The sequence below is a fragment of the Halyomorpha halys genome, unplaced genomic scaffold, assembly GCF_000696795.3.
Source record: "Halyomorpha halys isolate HHAL.00 unplaced genomic scaffold, Hhal_1.1 Scaffold972.1, whole genome shotgun sequence".
Lineage (NCBI taxonomy): Eukaryota > Metazoa > Arthropoda > Insecta > Hemiptera > Pentatomidae > Halyomorpha > Halyomorpha halys.
Window position 1 is genome coordinate 469759 of NW_027115373.1, and position 18692 is coordinate 488450.

At 28.1% G+C, this 18692-nt stretch overlaps 2 protein-coding genes across 3 annotated transcripts in view; one reads left to right on the top strand and one right to left on the bottom strand.

Annotated features, from left to right (window-relative positions):
* Window positions 1–303: 303 nt before the first annotated feature.
* Window positions 304–9601, bottom strand: frtz (WD repeat-containing and planar cell polarity effector protein fritz). Its single transcript, XM_014431432.3, has 15 exons — window positions 9360–9601; window positions 9084–9219; window positions 8120–8300; window positions 7367–7566; window positions 7134–7234; window positions 6567–6681; window positions 5614–5820; window positions 5376–5539; window positions 5057–5155; window positions 3815–4020; window positions 3585–3708; window positions 2798–2961; window positions 878–1029; window positions 633–801; window positions 304–552 (listed from the first exon to the last, which is right to left on the bottom strand). The coding sequence occupies exons 1-15, from the start codon at window positions 9440–9442 to the stop codon at window positions 494–496; spliced, it is 2160 nt and encodes a 719-aa protein (XP_014286918.1). The 5' UTR covers window positions 9443–9601; the 3' UTR covers window positions 304–493.
* Window positions 9602–9667: 66 nt separating this feature from the next.
* Window positions 9668–18692, top strand: part of LOC106687508 (TBC1 domain family member 15) — an 18535-nt gene continuing 9510 nt past the window's right edge. The window contains exons 1-7 of one of the 2 annotated variants that reach the window (XM_067052445.1): window positions 9668–9798; window positions 9891–9998; window positions 10383–10478; window positions 10559–10673; window positions 12429–12621; window positions 14265–14443; window positions 17257–17495. In XM_067052445.1, the coding sequence (XP_066908546.1) occupies window positions 9948–9998; window positions 10383–10478; window positions 10559–10673; window positions 12429–12621; window positions 14265–14443; window positions 17257–17495 (873 nt within the window). In that variant the 5' untranslated portion in view covers window positions 9668–9798; window positions 9891–9947. Of the gene's footprint in view, window positions 9799–9825; window positions 9999–10382; window positions 10479–10558; window positions 10674–12428; window positions 12622–14264; window positions 14444–17256; window positions 17496–18692 lie in introns of those variants that run through there. The other variant, XM_067052444.1, reaches the window with a different exon arrangement.

Sequence of the window (18692 nt, forward strand, 5' to 3'; positions counted from 1 at the left end):
ATAAACATATCTACTTTTATTTATATATATCCATTATTTATCAGAAAATTTTCTAAATATTGAGATTGTCAATAGAATTGAGACTGTCATGATATTTATATCCCAATATCTCAACCAATAAATAACATTATCGCAATGCCAACAAATATATTTTTTGATAGAGATAAAAAATAAACTCTTTACAACAATTAACACGTCTACCCTCTATCAATCATTATGAATGAAAACACTGTCAAATTTACATAGCAGATTTAGAGCTATCCTTATAAATAAGAACATGGGAGATTGAAGGTAATAATCTCATTTAAAAAAGGTAGTTAAATACAGTTTATTAATTTTTTTATTAATGTATACAAAGTTATAAAAATATTAAATATTTCAGAGAATAAAAATTCTTATAAATAAATATTTGTACTTTAAAATACTTCATGGTTTATTTTCAACAATGTTGTCTTTAATAAATAAAAATATAATCTAAATTTAAATTATTTGGTTATACGAGTCCAAAGTGTACCACTTTTATTTTTCCACTATCAACTTCCTCCAGGCTTTCTGAAACGATACAAGAATAAAATAAAGTTCAGTTTTAAATCTATTTTAAAACTATTTATAAATTTAAAAAAGACGCTTACTGTTCGTTTTGGTAGATAAACACAAATTTTTAAGATCAGGCAGCGAACTGGTAGAAGCCTGCGTAAAAGCCAAGTTAGGCTTGTAAGTAGTTTTGTGATATCCGACATCAGGTAAACCTACCATGTTTGGATCGATAGTTTGTTCTCTCGGCAATAAATTAATTTCCTCCTAAATTTAAAAAAGCTATTTATTGATGGAATTTACTCCGAATAGATTCTATGAAAGATCAACAGAACATAATAACCTGATGTAAGGGAATATGAGTAACCTTTCTCGAGAACTTCACTTTCTGCCTGCTCTGATGAAGGACAGGTAATGGTGGTGGTGTAATTCTTTGAGAAGTAATGCTTTCACTAGAGCAGCAAGAACAGCTATCAGAGCAATCACAGCTGGAGCCTGTCAAAAAATATATTGTAAGGTAAAATAATAAATATAATCATAACATTGACCCACAAGGTACTAAATCTCGAACTCGGTAATCAAACCTTTTTTTCTCAAAAACTTAATTGAAAATTATTGGAGAAGTGTGTCGGGGGGTGTGGTCAGCAAAGAACAACATAAATAAACAAAACCATATTTATTTATTTTATGCCTAAAAAAATACCTTAGGCATAAAATAAATAAATATGGTTTTGTTTATTTATGTTGTTCTTTGCTGACCACACCCCCACGACAAACTTCTCCAATCATTAATCTACGGTCAACTATCTACACCTCATTAATGGAAAATTAATAACTTAATTAAGAGCTTCAATTTAGAAACTTCTTTATTTATTGGAATAAATTAGCTTCAATATTTAAATCTTTCATAACTTTAAAATGAAGTGTGTAAGAGAGTAAAAAAAAAAAAGAAATTAAAGTTTCATAAGAAAATATTTTAATTCCAAAAAAAATTATATGAACCTTTTTTTTTTATTAAGCGTTATATTTCAAGGTTAATTATTATTTGGGAATAAAATTTAGGGGACAAATACATGGATACGAGTGTATCCAGAAAGGAGGTTCAAAAGAATATGATTAAATGGATACAAGACCATTTTACTATAATCAAAATCAAGGAAAATACATTTAGTCATAGGTAAGTGAAAGTAGTGAACAGAATCTGACAAAATTCATATGAGACAGATTGTGTACCAACCCCAAAATCCCTTAATATTTTATAAAATCTGATTAACAATTTAATCAATTATGCCTAAACACAAATTTTATTAAAAAACTGACAGATACAGAGGTAAATTTGTTCCTTGATGTCTAGAACATAAAATGTGAGTGAAAATTTTCAATTCTGAGGACGTAAATTTTTGTTTGATCCTACAAGGATTGAAAAAGCTTTCCTACCTTTGGCAGCGAGAAAGAGAGAGAGAGAAATGCTTTATTCATTCATGCTGTCCAAATACATCGGGTAGCCACATTACACAGCATACTAATCAATCCGTGATAGGACATATTTAAATTATATATTTTTACATGATATAATAAAATAGAAGGAAAACTTTTTTTTTTCCCACAGTTTTCTTTTACAATCAATTCCAATCTACACACTAAATACAAATATTTAAATTTATTTCTTTTGTCTTTCCCTTTCTTGTCCCTTCCATTTCACAATTTTTATTTCATTTGATCGACAAATTCACTCTCCCGAATTCCCCCTCTCAGATCCTCCCCAGTGACCCTACAACAAACACGTGACCTATACAAATTCACTATTAGACAGCGATGTGAGATCAAACCAGAGAAATACTAGTCACAGCAGTAGATCAGTTTACAGTAAAACAAACAAATAAATACATTTTACCAAAACAAAACTAATACATAGATTTAAAGGAAAATATAATAAAAAGTTGGTTAAAAGAAATACTTGATTGGATACAAAAGTCGAAAAAAATAATAATTGAAATAAAATAAAATAATTTAATGAATAAATAAGTTAAAACACACAAATCGACAGGTCCACCTACTAAAATAAATAAGTAAAACATATTAGTTTCGAAACAATTAACAAAAGGTAAATTATTTTTTTATCAGCAAAAGGTTAACTTAGATTTGAAAAAGAACGAGCAGGATGGCTAAGTCTGTGGCAAATATTCGACTATAAGGAAATATCAAAGACACCAAGCTATAACTATTTATTTTAACAAAGATTCGACAAAATAATAAAAATTACCTGAAGATTCAGAACTTGAATAAAATACTTGTTCCGCTCTCTCCAAAGCTGCAAGAGCAAGCTCGGAATTGCCGATAATTTTGCCATAATTATGTAAATCCATAAATAAATCATAGTCCTCTAGATCAATGGCCAAGCTGAAAGCTTTGTCACATATCTGATACCTGAAATAGACAATAAAAAAATATAGAAAATATGAATTTATAAATGTAAATATATATTTCTTAAACTATCACTGTAAGAGTGGATTATTCTAGAAGTTAACAACTTTTTCTGAAAAGTATATGTAGATTATGATTTATTACGTCGGTACACCACAAAAGTTAATCAAAGCCAAATTTGAATTGCCTTTGATTCAAGTATGTTGGATTAGAACCCCAACACACTCAGTCATCATGACCCCATATAGTGGAATATATTTTAATCTTAGGTTATACATGGCTTTAAGAAAATGATCTCTCAAACATAAATGAGCTAAAAAGAAATATAAGATTTTTTTTTACAAAAGATTTTTTTTTTTATTATAGGTTTAGTAGTGATTTATTTTTATAAATAAACATGTTCTCTACTAAACTCTAAATCCTTTAATTGTTTTCATTTTTAGCTTTAGTCATCAAAAAATTGGCCTTAGCTTCAAACTTTTATTATGTTATTTATTTTTAAATAATTTTTTTTTTAATTTAAAGCATTAATTTTTACAATTTAGAAAGATATATTTGTTCATTTAAACAATCTATTCTAATTAGTAGGTCAAAAATAAATAATTTTTTAAATTATATTTTATTACCTGAGAAGATGATGAAAAAATCTTCTACTGAGATCATGAACCGAATCATCGACTTCAGCAATGACAGACTCTGGAATCGGTTGATTGGGCCTATGATAACTACCAAGAGCTTTTTCAAGAAGTACTGAAACAATATTCAACCACATTAAATATATACATAATTGGTATTGTGCATAGTATGCCACTCAATAATCTATTTAAACATTTAAAGACTGAATACAGTAGCTTACCTTCTCTTTCTGGGTTGAGAGGAAGCCGCAATAAATGAGTTACTATTGCCTGCATGCATGACAGTGCAGAATCACTCTCCTCTCCCCAATCTAGTGTCAGTAGAAAATTTACAGCTTGTTCAATGCTGTTAATTGACAAATATCTCGACACAACAACTTCAGGTGTAAGTTTCCCACAGCATAATTTGACAACTACTAATGGCCCTCTAGAATATAAATATTAACACTATATCAAATCTCTTTATTGTACTGCCAAATCAATTAAAATAATCTCTTTTCATCGACTTGCAATAAACAGACAGATTTAAAAATATCAATTTTCAGTAATAAATACTTTCCAAAACAAAATTTATAAATATTTTCCTTTTTTAATATTTAAAAAACTGACATTTTGGATTTCAATATTCAGAGGCTAAAGACAAAGGAGGACCCTAAAACATGAGTTTTTTGAATAAAGAAAAGGAAAATACTGGAATTTATATTAATAAAAATATTTTAATCTTATTAAATTGAGCCTTTCTAGTATTGGACTAAAGTATATAATTCAAAACAAGATTAAATAATAACTTCAATTCTTTAATAATAATGTTTTTTATAGATAGTTTGAGAAAACAACCTTCAGTAAAAAAAATTAAGAAAAAAAGTTGAATGCTGAAAAAAAAACTTTACATAGTAAGAACATAACTCAACAAAAAATGTTCTCTTGAGGTAGTTTTATAATCCAAACCTTGTTCAATCAAAAGTTTCTAAACAGGTCCTCACAAACTTCTTGGTTTAAACATATAGTTTTCCTTTTAGATAATTCTATACTCTCATGTAAAAGATGTTTATTTAGATAATACAAAAAATACATTTAAAATCATTGTATTTAAAAACACTGCCAAACCTACACACATGTAAACAGAGAGAATACATTTTTTTTTTTTAAATTAAAAATATTTACATAATCAGATAAAATTCATCAAGTACATTCACAGGAAAATTTTGACTTGATTTTAGAGTGAAGGATTGTTGCAAACGAAACTGCACTTATACTTCTTCAGAAAATGCTGTCTTATAAAAGATAAAAATAAAACTAGGTACTTCATCGCACAGCTTAGTTGGGCCCAACCAAAGTTAAATAGATTTTATTACATCTATAACCTGATTTTCCATAAGCTAACCTCTAATATCTAATACCATAGAGATCTATTATTCCCTTGAAATTTGAGTAATCAAGAGTTGAAACACATAAACACATACCTTTCAAAATATAAGAGAACCATATCATCACATTCCTCAGTCGTAGAGGGTAATTCTGATTTTCTACTCCAACTGATTGACAAAAGAGTAGGCTGAAATCTAAAAGAAAGAGTAGTTATCAATTCAGATTATGCAAAAAATTCTTTACATTTCCATTAACCTATTTAAAACTTGAAAGGACATATAAATGCTTATGTATAAGCTGAGAAACATGAATAAATATCATTACTTTGTAATTAATGAATATCAGATTATTTATTAATAAATTATTATATATATTCAAAAACCAAAAATAAGGTTAAATATAAACCATAATTACTTGAAATAAGAACTCAAGTCCAAAATTGTGGTTGCAGTAGAATCTTCATTCAAGAACTGACATTTAACGCAAAATAAAGACCGATCAAACCACTGAATTTGCCCCCTCTCATTTGAAATGAACACCATGGAAGAGTCAGGATGCCAAGAAGCTAGGCTAGGAATCTAAAAAAACTTGTTAATATAATAAAATATTTATTTTATACATTTTTAAATAAAAGTAAATTTAGCCGACTTACAAAATAAGCCTTTTTTGCTTCAGTTACATTGTTCAAACTGTCAGCAAGTAGTATAGAGCCATCTATACAACCGATAAATATTTTATCTTCTTTAGGGCTAGGAGATACGACACAACAGTGAGTTGGTAACAGCAATGAAATTATCTGAGCAGTTTCAAGTTTCCTATGATTTACTTCCATGATGGACCATTCCAAAGTAACTTCCCCCTGAAATTAAATCATCCTTTAAATAACATGGTATTTAATCCAATGGATTGTATATAGAAACATATATACTGATATGTTCTATTGTTATGGATTATAACAATAATGAGAAAATATGCTGATTTATATTTATGTTAATTTATGTCCCTATCTCAACTGAAAAGCATTCTTGAGGTTTGTTAATCTCTTGAGCTGTGGTTCAATTAAAGCAGTAATAATAATAGCATAAGTTATAACCCACAACAGAACATAATGTCAATGGGGTAGTACATAAGCACCAATAGCATTAAAAATTTACTTGTTCAATTAACTTGATGACAATTAAAATAAAGAAAATTAGGATATAATATAGAGAATAATATAACATATAATTGTAACACCATTGAGAGCCTTAGGGTGAGCCATGGAAGGTAGTTTGGCACTGCATATTTTATAAGGAATTATTGCTTGTCTTTCCTGATGTTTTAGAGTTAGCTGAAAGATTTCAACAGGTAAACACACTATTAAAGTGAAATCACTTTAAAGCGATCTAATTTTCAAATGTTTTCCCTTTGTGCAAGTCAGGAATAGAGGTGGGCCATGCTCTGCTCAATATTTGACTTATTGGTCCCTAGACTTCTGTGAGCTGGGAACTGACCACTGGACTAAAAAGTGGCCATTCTTCATTATTTTTTCTGGTTTCCCAGAAAATTAAAAATATCATGATATATTACTAACTAATTTATTCAGTACTTAAAATTTACACTTACCATATAAGATATCTTCTGTTGAATGACATGAATAATATCCATGTTTAATGAGCTGAATGAAACAAGTAGAGGATCGTATTCTGTTTTAAAATAACACTTTAAATCCAGCTTGTTCCTGTTAAAAATTGTAAATGTGATAGAATTATTTTTTTTATATTTTGAATCAAACTATAGTTATTTGAAAAATAATTAATAGAAAATATACTTTCTTTAATTTCAGTCTTGTAAACTTAATTTACAGAAACCTTTACAATTAAAAACTAAATAAATTTAAAAAAGGAACAAATCTCTATTTACCTCTAGTAAAAAATTAACATACAAACAAATTGAATAGTAAATATTAAAAAACAAGGCACTAATGAGTCATTAGACAATGTATTTAAAAAATATAATAAATTAAATTTGATTAACATTTTCTAATTATTACTATGTACAGATGTATGTGTTTATTTTCATTAATACTAATGTTAATATACTTTTAAAAGCAATACGATTAGGAGTTAATATGAACAGTCAGGTTGGTCAGGTCAGGAAAATTGAAGAATACAATAATAAAAACTGGCTTACTGATAATTGCTATAAATTTGAATGTTAGCACGTTCTTCATCTTTAACAGAGGGAGTCCAAGGATAAACTTCATCATTACTACATTTCCACCATATTAACATCTAAAATCACAAAATTCAATTTCTACCATCAATTGACAATGTAATCGCTCAGTAAAGATATTTTTTATGTGAAATTTTGATATATTGCATTTAAAATTAGATAAAAGAAATTTCTATAATAGAAAATCTTACCAAACTATTATCAACATTGAAAGATATTCGCTTATCAACTCTTCTTCCTGCAGGACCTCGCAACTCGACACTTTGAATTTTTGGATCTGCTATATTCCATTTCTTTTCATATTCATAATTTATCAGAGGCTTTGAAAAATTAATAAGATTAACTTGGTTATCAGTATACGTACAAACAACTTGATTATATGTCACAGCCACTGAAATCAGACATTCAACCATTAAGAAGCTTACATAGATATAAACAGTTTAATAAGATAAAAATATATAACATTTTGTAGGAGATGCATTCAATTTAAACTAATTTAGCAACCTTTAAAATTATCATTCATCACTAGGGAAAAAGAAGAAAATGAACAGAGCAACTCTTAAGATAGTTTCAGGACTGTAAAGTGGACTAAGTAACATTTAATCAACTTAAAATAAACATACTCCCTATTAGTAGATACTGTCATATGGAGAACAGAACTACAAATCACATGATTTCCTGGTGTGGTAAGTTTGTAAATTTAAGGTATATGCAATTTGAAATGAACTGAATAGCAGACCTTAGACTTGGTAAAATAATCAATACTTATGGGCATTCATTGAGCCAATACAACAGTTTAAATATAGTAAATTATTATATGAAAATAGGCTTTGTTAATACAAAACCATTAAAAAAAAAAAAAAAATCAAATCTCTTACCCACATCTAAATGTAGACCATTTTACATTTAGGAGCTTCCAAAAATAAAAATAATAAAATACTAACCATCACACAAATATTGTGAACTTAATTTTCCCAGCATATATTTGTCAAAAGAAATTTCTTCAATATCTGCTAGTTCAGAATTAACCTTAATATTAATTTTGAGACCACTTCCAACAATAATTTGGATATGAGAAGAACCTCTCCAGTCGCAAACGACTATTCTGTTATGGCACAATATTTCCTATAAAATAATTAAACAAGGTCATGTTAGTATTAATATCAAACATAATTTTAGAATGACAAGTTTCAACAACAACAATTATTTTCAAGATTTTCAATCCTTGTCCAATTGATATTGGGCATGTTATGTACAATAACAATGATAAGAATTTAAAACACTTTTACACAAATTCAACAAAATATAATCTTTTCAGTGAAGTGAAAGTGAAAAGCAGAATAGCAACTTTCCAAAGAGAAAAACTTACATTGCATTAATAAATCTCTAACCAGAATTTGAACACTATAATCCTAGATAAAATTCTGTATTCAAAATATAATTTGTTTAAATCAATACAAAAAATAAATTTGGATAATTCATAGAAATCTGTAATATTAGATGGGTTTGTTGATTTAACACGGAATGAACAGTTTTGACCTTCCAAAGAGTGTACTATCAGAACTTATCGGTGTATTTATAAAACTGTCAAGATAAAAAATCAGAATAATAACAAAACCTCAGTTGAATAAAAGCCTTGAAAATGTCAGTAATCGATAATATAAAAAAACAATATTCCCTTCCAACCAAGGAAAACTCATTGAAGCTGTTGGTTACTTAAAGAAATATGACTAAACAAGGATTCAACTTCCATGAACTAAATCGGATAGTATTATATTAATAGCTTCACTATCAAATTTCAATCTAGGGGTAATAACAACAACAAAAATCATTATTCTGACAAAATCATTTACTGCTAATAATGTATTAACACAAGATGGACCTATTGAATATAAAGTAACTCAGTACCTCTAGCTCTTTTAAAGCATCTCTCAATTTTTGTGGTCTTCTATTACTGGGTGAAAACACTAACCCCCTTCTAAGCATGTAACTCTTCTTTCCTTCAAACAGTATACCCTGAGGTAATTGTTTCTTGTCATAGAACCTTAAATCATTACACTAATTAATTAAGAAAGACTTGAAAACTTCATGTTATTAAATTTGGTGGAGGATAGAGGGAATAGTTATTAAATTTGGTGTTGGATAGAGGGAATAATTATCAATTAAAGATAATACAACTCTTACTTGAAAGCACCGAAATCTGTATCCTTAATATTGACAACATCTTTCTGTGTCCAAAAATGTACTTCATGAAGTAATGTCAACATTTATGAAAATATTTGCCATAAAATGTACTTAGGTCGTTAAGTAAGTGACGAAATATCAATTTAATGTGAGGCATAATCAATTATCTATTAAAATGACAATTAGGGTAGGGAAACGTAAAAAAAAACTTTCAAATCCTCATGACCTCCAATCAGACCAGTTGAGCCTTCAGTACTGTTATTCTATTTACGTATTTACGTCAGTGTTGCCTTTTCACTCCAGTTATAGTTCAAATAAATCATATTTACCACTCACTATTTTAAGCATATTGACTATTTAACCACTTTAAACAAATAAATTTTAGTTATTTTATTTGATTACATCAAAATGATCTAACTTGACTGTTTGTAACTATGAGGTAAATGGAATGGTTGGTCAATCTGAAAATGGAATGTTTTGGTGTTATCTGTTACTATTGTCAAATCCTATCATGTAATATAATGTTTATAGTTAATCATGATAATGTCACTGCTCTTTCAACCTTAATCAATTATCAATCTTATAATCATGGAACAACCAAAAAAAAGTCAGTCTTGTGAACTCTACTCATCTAAGAAGGTATGTCATCACGTTTTTATTCTATTAATCAAAAACAGAGATGGGCTATTTTAGGTAGTAAAGTATTTTATTATTCCCAAAATGTAACTTATAATGGCACCTATGGATGAAGGAGTGTGAGCATCATGAAGTTATTATATTATTAAGGGACTCCAATATTTTTCTGTGTTTGTTTACCAATTTTTACATAATTCTGTCGCAATAACTGTTGTCATTTCAAAGTAACTCTTTCTTTTGCTCCCTAGTTTTTCCAAAATAAAACGTAAGGTATTGGATTTAAATTTTAATTAATGGCATTTAAGTAATTGACATATTGTAGCAATATCAAGTCAAGAGTATATTAAGTACTTGACAGTTCATTTAAATAAATATATCATTTTTAAGGAAATACATAATTACCATGGAGTTGTACACTCAGTTATATCTCAAAGCAAAGAAGATGATCAGCAATTAAATGGAACTCTTAGTTTAATACAACAGGTAATTTATGTGAAATTATGAATTACATATTTAATTTCATTAGAATTAACAATTGTTTATAATTTCCTTTGTTCTTACAGAGTGATAAAGTTGTAATAGAATGGAGACCTAATGATGTCTCAATTGATACAGAATGCCAGGAAGATACAGAATGGGCACTAGTTAATACTAACACACGTACCAGAACATCTAGTGGTTAGTTTTATTTACATGGGTTATTTATTAACAAAGCTTATTAATTTTTCAATTAGTTTAATGAGTTGAGTTTAGACTATTTTTAACATTCATTCATTCATATTATTTGGGCAGAAAAATATCCTCAATTTGTATGCAAGTATCGAATTAAATTTTCAAATGTGGAATGAAAGTAAAGCAAAACTTTTTTTTTTATATAAGAGCTGTTAAAATTAATCACCTCTCACCTTATGGACATTATTTTTATTATTACACATTAATATTCTCTCATTAATTTAAGAGTAGAAATTTTTCTATTTGGATTTGAATTAGTATAATACTAGTCCATGCACTGTGAAGTTCAATGGTCATTTGATTGTTTAGTATTGTTGATAATATTTACAATAATGGATGAATATTTAAACAAACTTTTAAATAAAATGTTGTTATTATATTGAAAAAATCATTTAAAATTTATATATTATATTTTATTTTTCACTAAGAAATTTTATGATAGTAATTTACTTGAGATAAATAATATGAAGCAATACTATACTTAAATGAAATGATAGTATAAGCAGATCTGCAGTTGAATATTGTAAAAATGTTCCCTTGTAGAACTAAATAGGGTATTTCCTTCTGCACAACTATAGGTTCTTATATGAAAAAAATTAAATTGGGTTTTTTATTTTTGATATCTAATGGTTTCAGTTTTAAAGTTCATTGGTTTATTTTCTAATTTCTAATAAACCCTCCACAGTCATCTGGACTGGAAAGTTGAATGTTGAATTGAAACTTACAAATATTTACTTTTCAGATTAGCTAATGAAGATTATTTTCTCCTATTTGAATGTAACTAGCACTGCTTATTTTTACTTAATTTAATGAACGTGTCATCTAGGAATCAGAAATCTTTCAGAATAGAAATACATCAACAGAAATTGAATTTCATTCAATGTATCTTCAAATTCTACTTCATTAAATGCTTATGTCTTGGCTTTATTAAATTTTCTGTTAAAAATAAATGGATATATACTGTATAAATTGTCCTTATTAAGTTAGAGTAAACATGGATTATGTTTTGGTAGGTTGATTATCATTATAAGATTTAATCCAAAAAAACTGTGATGCACATCTTTTGTTTTTTTTTAATTTTTTGTTCATTATATAAAATCCTGTTAAGGGGTAAGTTATTTATAGTCACGTTTTGTATTTAAAGATAAGATTATCTGTTTGTTAATGCAAGCCAAATTAAATCTTTAGCCTAATGTGAAGTTAAACGACCTTGATGATATTAAACATTTCTGACTTCCAGTTTACTTCAGGGATTTTTATTGCTTAATTATATTTTTATTGTTACTATTTTGGTTTATTTCACATTCTTGTTTTGATCCTATCCAAAAATACTTTTTAATTATCGTTTGTTATCTACTCCTTGATATTATTAATATCCTTATCGAAAGAAATTTTTATAATAGTTATTATTTATCTGAATAATTATTTTATTTTTAGATTTCTAGACATCATAGCCCATCTTAAAATATTTCATTTTAATCATTTATGATGTTATGCTTCATTTTAATTGTAACTACTGTCCATTCTGCTCCAATTATACATAAATATTTGATTATTTTGTCAATAGCTAATTCTATATATCCACTTCAATAAATTTATTTATTTTAGATCGGAATCAACCTTGCATGATGAGAAATATCTTAATTTTAACATATTTAAATAATTATTTTATTGCTCTAATTGGTAATGGAAACTTTTTAGGGTCTGTCGATGCAGCATTATCCAAGCTTCAAGTGAGCATTACGCTAAATGATGTGAAAACCATTAAAGTTTCTAATAAGAAAAATAAACTCACATTCTCTCTGAAGGATAATAAACAAAAGGTGTTCTTTTTTCATTTTGGAAATGTAATCCAGTTTCTTGAAGAACTCCGAACATTAGTGACTTTAAAAAGGTACTTTATTAAATTAAGGTGCCATGTAACTAATTTTCTGAAATTGATTTTTCTTATTAATTAATTTTTCACGAGTTCATCTTAGCCTTGTAAAACCAAAGTGCTTGCCAATCACATGATTTCTTGGTGGATTTTATTGATTATTTGTTTAAAAAAAAGGGGAAAAAATGATTTGTCATTTTCCCAAAACTTGCAAATGTAACTAAACACCTTCATTCTCTCATGTCTTCAATTTACTCTTCAAAATTTTTTAATTTCTATTTTCACTATTTCATATTTACAAATGGTGTTGAGGTTGGAATATTTACGAAAAAAAAAAGATTGTGGCAGTCTTGAAACTTGCTGAAAGAAGTGAAATGAAGTAATTTATTGAAATTTTATTAATAATGATAATTATTTTAGGAAAAAATCAATAACATTTTTATTTTTTTCTGTAATTATAATGTTTTATTTAATTGTACTATTCATTCATGAAATTATAGTTTACATTATTATTCGTATTATTAGTAAATGTTGATATAATTGGCTTGTGATAGCTAAAATAAGAAATATAAACATTTGATTTAATAATTTCAGTGTGTATTGCAAATACTGCATAAATTGTTGTACCACCTCTTGTATTTAGTGTTCTAGATATTTTAATTCAAATATTTAAAAACTCTTTATCATTTCATTTCTAGAACTATCTTTTCCACTTTTACTGTGGTTTAGTCACTCAGCAAACTGGGTTCAGGAGCACTTCCAGGCCTGGGTTTGAATCTGGCATTGGCATGTAATTATTAATTCTGTTACTTTAGCCATGAGCCACCCTTGTGGGTTCAGGAGCCCTGAACTTCGAGGACACTCTGTCCCTTGATTGGGGAAAAAACCTGACAGTTGAGAGAAATCATGAAAAAACTACCTCTTCATACAATGGTTGATCAAGAAACATAACTTCTTACAAATTACTGAACCCCCCCCCCCTCATATGTTGTAGTTTTACAGATTTTTTTTATTTGATTTTTTTTTTCAACTTCTTTATGAACTCTCACTGACACTGAAAAGATGGATTATTTTGAAGACTTCCAACCTATTCTTGCCAAAGTGAGATGGTTATAATTCATTCTGTGAATTTGCCTCAAAATATTCAAATAGCCCTGACCAAATTAAAACTGGTGCTTTTCTAACACAATGATGCTGAGTTGTTGCTCGGAGCAGCAGATTTAAAAAAAAATTACAATTTTTACTCAAATTAAGTGTAACAAATTGATTGGTCATGGAAGAGAAATTTTCACTTATATGTAAAATATATTCTCTATTTCTGACATTATGGGGTTGTGTATCCCAAACAAGATTCACCAAACTACTGAAATTATTTGTTTTGTTGCAACAGATACACATTCCTTTGAAATAAACTAGAATTAACCAGTTAAACCTAGTCTCAGTGTCAAGGATGTATCAGAACGTCATCTGCGTCTTTGCCCAATCAAACGCATGACGTACTAATACATCAAATGTAGCTAAAGTGTTAGTATATGTTTCATGGAATATTAAAGTGTGTGATATGTTAAAAAAGTCAACAACGACAAAGCTATAACTAAAACACTTTTTACTGTTTTGTACATCTTAGATCTTCAAAATATTAATTTTTTTTTGTATTTCAGATCACACCATGATTCTAATTTGTATTTTGTACAAGATAAGAATGCGATAGCACAGTCATTTTCTGATTTAACGTTGGTTGACAAAGGAGGAGATACGGTTTGGGATATAGTCGGTGATCTCAAAAGGAGACCATACGAAACGACACTCTCTACATTTTCGAAACTTACTGAATTGTTACGTATGTATTTTCACTTTTTTTTGTTATGTTTCATTCATCAGCTAGAAATTTTTTTCACAATATTCTTTTACATCTATTGTAGTGTTTACTTATAATAGTGTTATTACCTACACCATTACAATATTCAACCATCTTTTGGTGGCGGAACCCTTTTTATAGAAGTAGGTAAATGGTGGAATCCTTCTGGTAGAAGTAAGAAAATGATGGAATCCTACATTATCATTTGATCCCAAAAAAGCGATCCATATTTTCAGAAAAAGTTAAGAAAGGCTACACAAGTTGGCACAATTTTAAACCTGTGATATGAATGAAAAAAATAATATGGAGAAAATCTGTGATGTAAGGTTCAAAACTGTTGAGCTGATGTGGAATGACCCATTCCTAAAATATTTCACGGGATCCCAGTTGGGAACCACTGACCTACACTTTTGGATCACAGCTGTTATGCCTATTTACTCAAGAGATAGAAAAAAAAATGGTTCCTTTTCATTTGAGGTCAAGATCTAAATTCGTATAAGTAAGAATCACTTAATGTTGTCTAGTTATAAACAACAACAATGGTCATAAGTTTTCTCATTTTTTATAAGTGATTGCTTGCCCAATCGCAATATTGGAGTAGTTTTTCACAACTAGTATTGTCCATCCACGATAAGTTTACCTGTAGGGCTAAAGAACTCGTGCACCCCCCACCCTAGCTCCTCCTCCCCTCTACATGATAATAAAACCTACCAGGAATAAACCAAGAGGCAGGAACTCATCTTGGTTGCAGTATAACCTTTTTTTTTTTTGTTTTGCTATTAACTAATCTTACCATTATTTTAAAGTTAATAATTTTAATAAAAATGAATGTACTAATTATTTTCCACGAATAAAAGGTACTTTTATTTCAATAGTAAATAATTATCCTAAAACAAAAACTTTATATGAAGTTTCAAAAATTGTAATGGAACCCCTATATGGTGAGTCGAAATGACAGTAAAACCAAAAATTGAAGTTCAAATTGTAAGGTTAAGGCTGATGGATTACAGAAAAAGTTTTGAATGATTGGAATTCTAAATTTCTTCTATAATCCATCTGTGTTAAGCCTTCCAATCTGAATGTTTATTTTTGGTCCCTTAAACGTCAAACCCCTCTTTTGAAAGTGTTGTCTTTGTGACTTATTTGCATTAAAGACAATAATGTTATAAATGAACATTAAAATTAATATATAGATAGTTTTTTAAAGTGAATATTGGAATGAAATAATAATAATAAAGTGATGGAAGTAATGAAATTAGAGGTTATTCAAGTTATTTTAATCTTGGTATATGAAAAATAAATCTGATTCTTACAATTTATTAAATACACAGCTGTCTATAGCTATACTACAAAACAAAGATTATGAGAAAGAAATTTAGTTTTCATAAAATCCCTTGGGAACAGCTGCTCATGGTGAAAAATGTTGCAAAGGTTAGTTAATAAATTTACGTCATTTTATGTTATTATTATACACCCAAAAATGATTTGTATAAGCCTGGCCCCTTGATATATTCGAGAAAATGCTCAAAGAAGGCTGAAAAAAAGTTAGTTACTGGATTTTTGTTTTCAAATAAAATATTTTTAAATTCTCAGTTGGGAGTAGGTTCAAATGGTTCCTGATGATGCCAATTATTATCCAGAGGTTATTCCTATATTGTCACAGGCTGCTGTTATTCACTCTGTGAAAAGATAATTGAAAAATACAAAAACATTATGACTTTATAATATATATGTATACAATATATGTAATAATAAAAATCTTATTTCATGCTTAAAATTCAATATAGCATCACCGGCTCTGTTTGGGCCTGGTAGAGTGTTCACAGATCACAGTGGTCATACCCTTAGTTAATTGTAAGACATCCTCTGTGCCAATGAATTTTAAAATATCTTTTATATACATAATGATCAATGTTGATTGCTTATTATGTTAAACAGCCATTTCTTAAATATTGTTCAATAATCCCGACAAGTTTACTGCCCATAACAATTCTCCTAATCTTCCCGTAGTTCATACACTCCCTCCATACACACTATAGCTGTTATCAAAACAAATTTGTATACCTTTAAAGTATTTTTTGTTTTTGATCTGTTTTAGTGGTTCAATAGAATCTCATTATATTACTGTGGTTTAATGTTACTGAATAAACTTTCTATTTCATAACTAACCATTAATAAGTTATTACTGATAGTGTGTATTATGTTTTTAACTTCATATTATTTTAAATTGTTTACAATGGATTATGATATTTGGATAGTCTCTCAGTAATTCCACCAAAGTCCATGTTAGGTCATTTTCTTTGTGAGTTTTGATCAATCCATGAATTCTGGGATTGTTATAATTTAGGTTTAATTTATTTTATTTTATTTTCCTTATTTATATGACATTCCTTGAATAATTTATTAATATAGCTTTCAAATGTTTTGAAAATGGCTTTGAATGTATTTATTATATCAAATTTTCTTGTAAATATTTTTATCCTTCAACAATGTCATTAGTTTTATGTCTTATTCATTCTGTTTAACGATAACAGTTTTTTTTGTTGTTTTTTTTTGGTTTCTCTGATTTTATTATACTAAAATTATTATTGTGTGGTGAAGTATTAACAGCCCAGTTTAATTTAACTCTTAATTTACTGATGGAACCTTGGGCTTGAGGACTCTATAAGTTATCAGTTGTAAAAAACAAAACAATTGAATTAATAAACAATTATTGACTAGCTTGATTTATTGATTACTTTTATATTATTTCATTTTACCTATTATTTATGTTTAATTAGATATTGGATTTCTAGTTTATAGAAACCCTGAGACTCGGCCTGAAGGAGCAATGGTGGAGATTCTTACATCGTTGTCATCAACAGATGGTTGCCCTGAAGTAGATGATAGCTACCATTTCATTTGTCCAGTTTTGGGCCCTAGGAAGCTAGAACCAAGAGGAGCTCCTCTTTCGCAAGATCAGTGGGAAAAAGCCAAAGACGAAGAAGGAAGGATAATTAATCCAGATCAGATCAAGGAGATTATTTTCAAAGGAGTAAGTTTTTTATTTTTCTTGATTCTTGAAGGTTATAAAACTAAGGTCTTGGATACAGCAAAATAAATGATGTAGGGCAGTGCATTTTAAACTTTTTATTCATTATTAATTATGCCTTGTTGGAAAATTTAAAAGACAATAATAGTGTTATTCTATATTTCTTAGTCTGAGTCATATTTTTGATTGATCCAAAAAATTCTTGCTGATGCACTTCCCTCAAAACTGAGTACATCCTTGATTTTGCTCCAATATGCCTTACTGACTGTATACGCAATAAAACTATAAAGGTAATGCACCTCCATTCATAATTAAATGTTATATTCATTTAGAGATATAAAAAATTAACTTAAAAATGAACATACGAAATAGAACTTTTAACTTACATATAGAGCTCTGGTCAAAAATAATTAAAGATTTTGTTCAAAACAAAATAAACTCAAACATTTAACCTGGCCGACATAAATAGAATTTATATAATAAACATTTTTTTTTTTTATATCATCTGTTTTTTGAGCACCTAAGTCTCAAGGCACTAAATATTTACTGGAAAATCGATGATTGACCGTGTGTGATAATAAAAGGAAAATGGTCGGTCTGGGTACAGTAAAAAAAAAAAACTCAAATATTCATAAAACTATTTACTTTGAACCAACATTTCTCCCCACATTGAAGGGCTTCATCAGGGCTAAAAATGATACAAATACTTAAATAAAGCAGAAATAAATGAGCAAATTAAATTAAAAATAAAAAAGATGTACAATAAAACGTAAAATTAAATAAGAATAACAAAAGGTTTTTTGACAAGTAATGAGAACAGAAATAACAGCAGATTAAAAAGAAATATAGAATACAGTTCACACCAAAAAATGGAAAAAGGGAATAAGAGTAAAATCAAGAATAACGGAAGATAATGAACAAGATATATATATATTTTTATTTATTTATTTTATACCAGATCGGCCTGGTGGGCCTTACATGGTTGATATAACTTACATTATATTTTTTTTTTTAACAGTTGATTATGGGGAGGAGGGGTTTAGTCTCATACAAAAGACACCCGCTAAAGAAAAGATAAAATAAATAGATAAGAATAATGCTTCTTAATAAAAGAGAAAAGTGACCGTGTGTATAGATGAATGGAATATGGTCCGGGTGCGGTCAAAAAAACTCAAATAGTAAATAATTATACTATTTTAT

Coding starts and splice junctions, on each gene's coding strand:
- frtz (XM_014431432.3), bottom strand. CDS start 9,442: ATGTTGACATTACTTCATGAAGTACATTTTTGGACACAGAAAGATGTT. Junction 6,682..7,133: donor CAAATTTATAGCAATTATCA/GTAAGCCAGTTT, acceptor AATTTTTAACAG/GAACAAGCTGGATTTAAAGT. Junction 5,156..5,375: donor GACTTGAGTTCTTATTTCAA/GTAATTATGGTT, acceptor TCTTTCTTTTAG/ATTTCAGCCTACTCTTTTGT.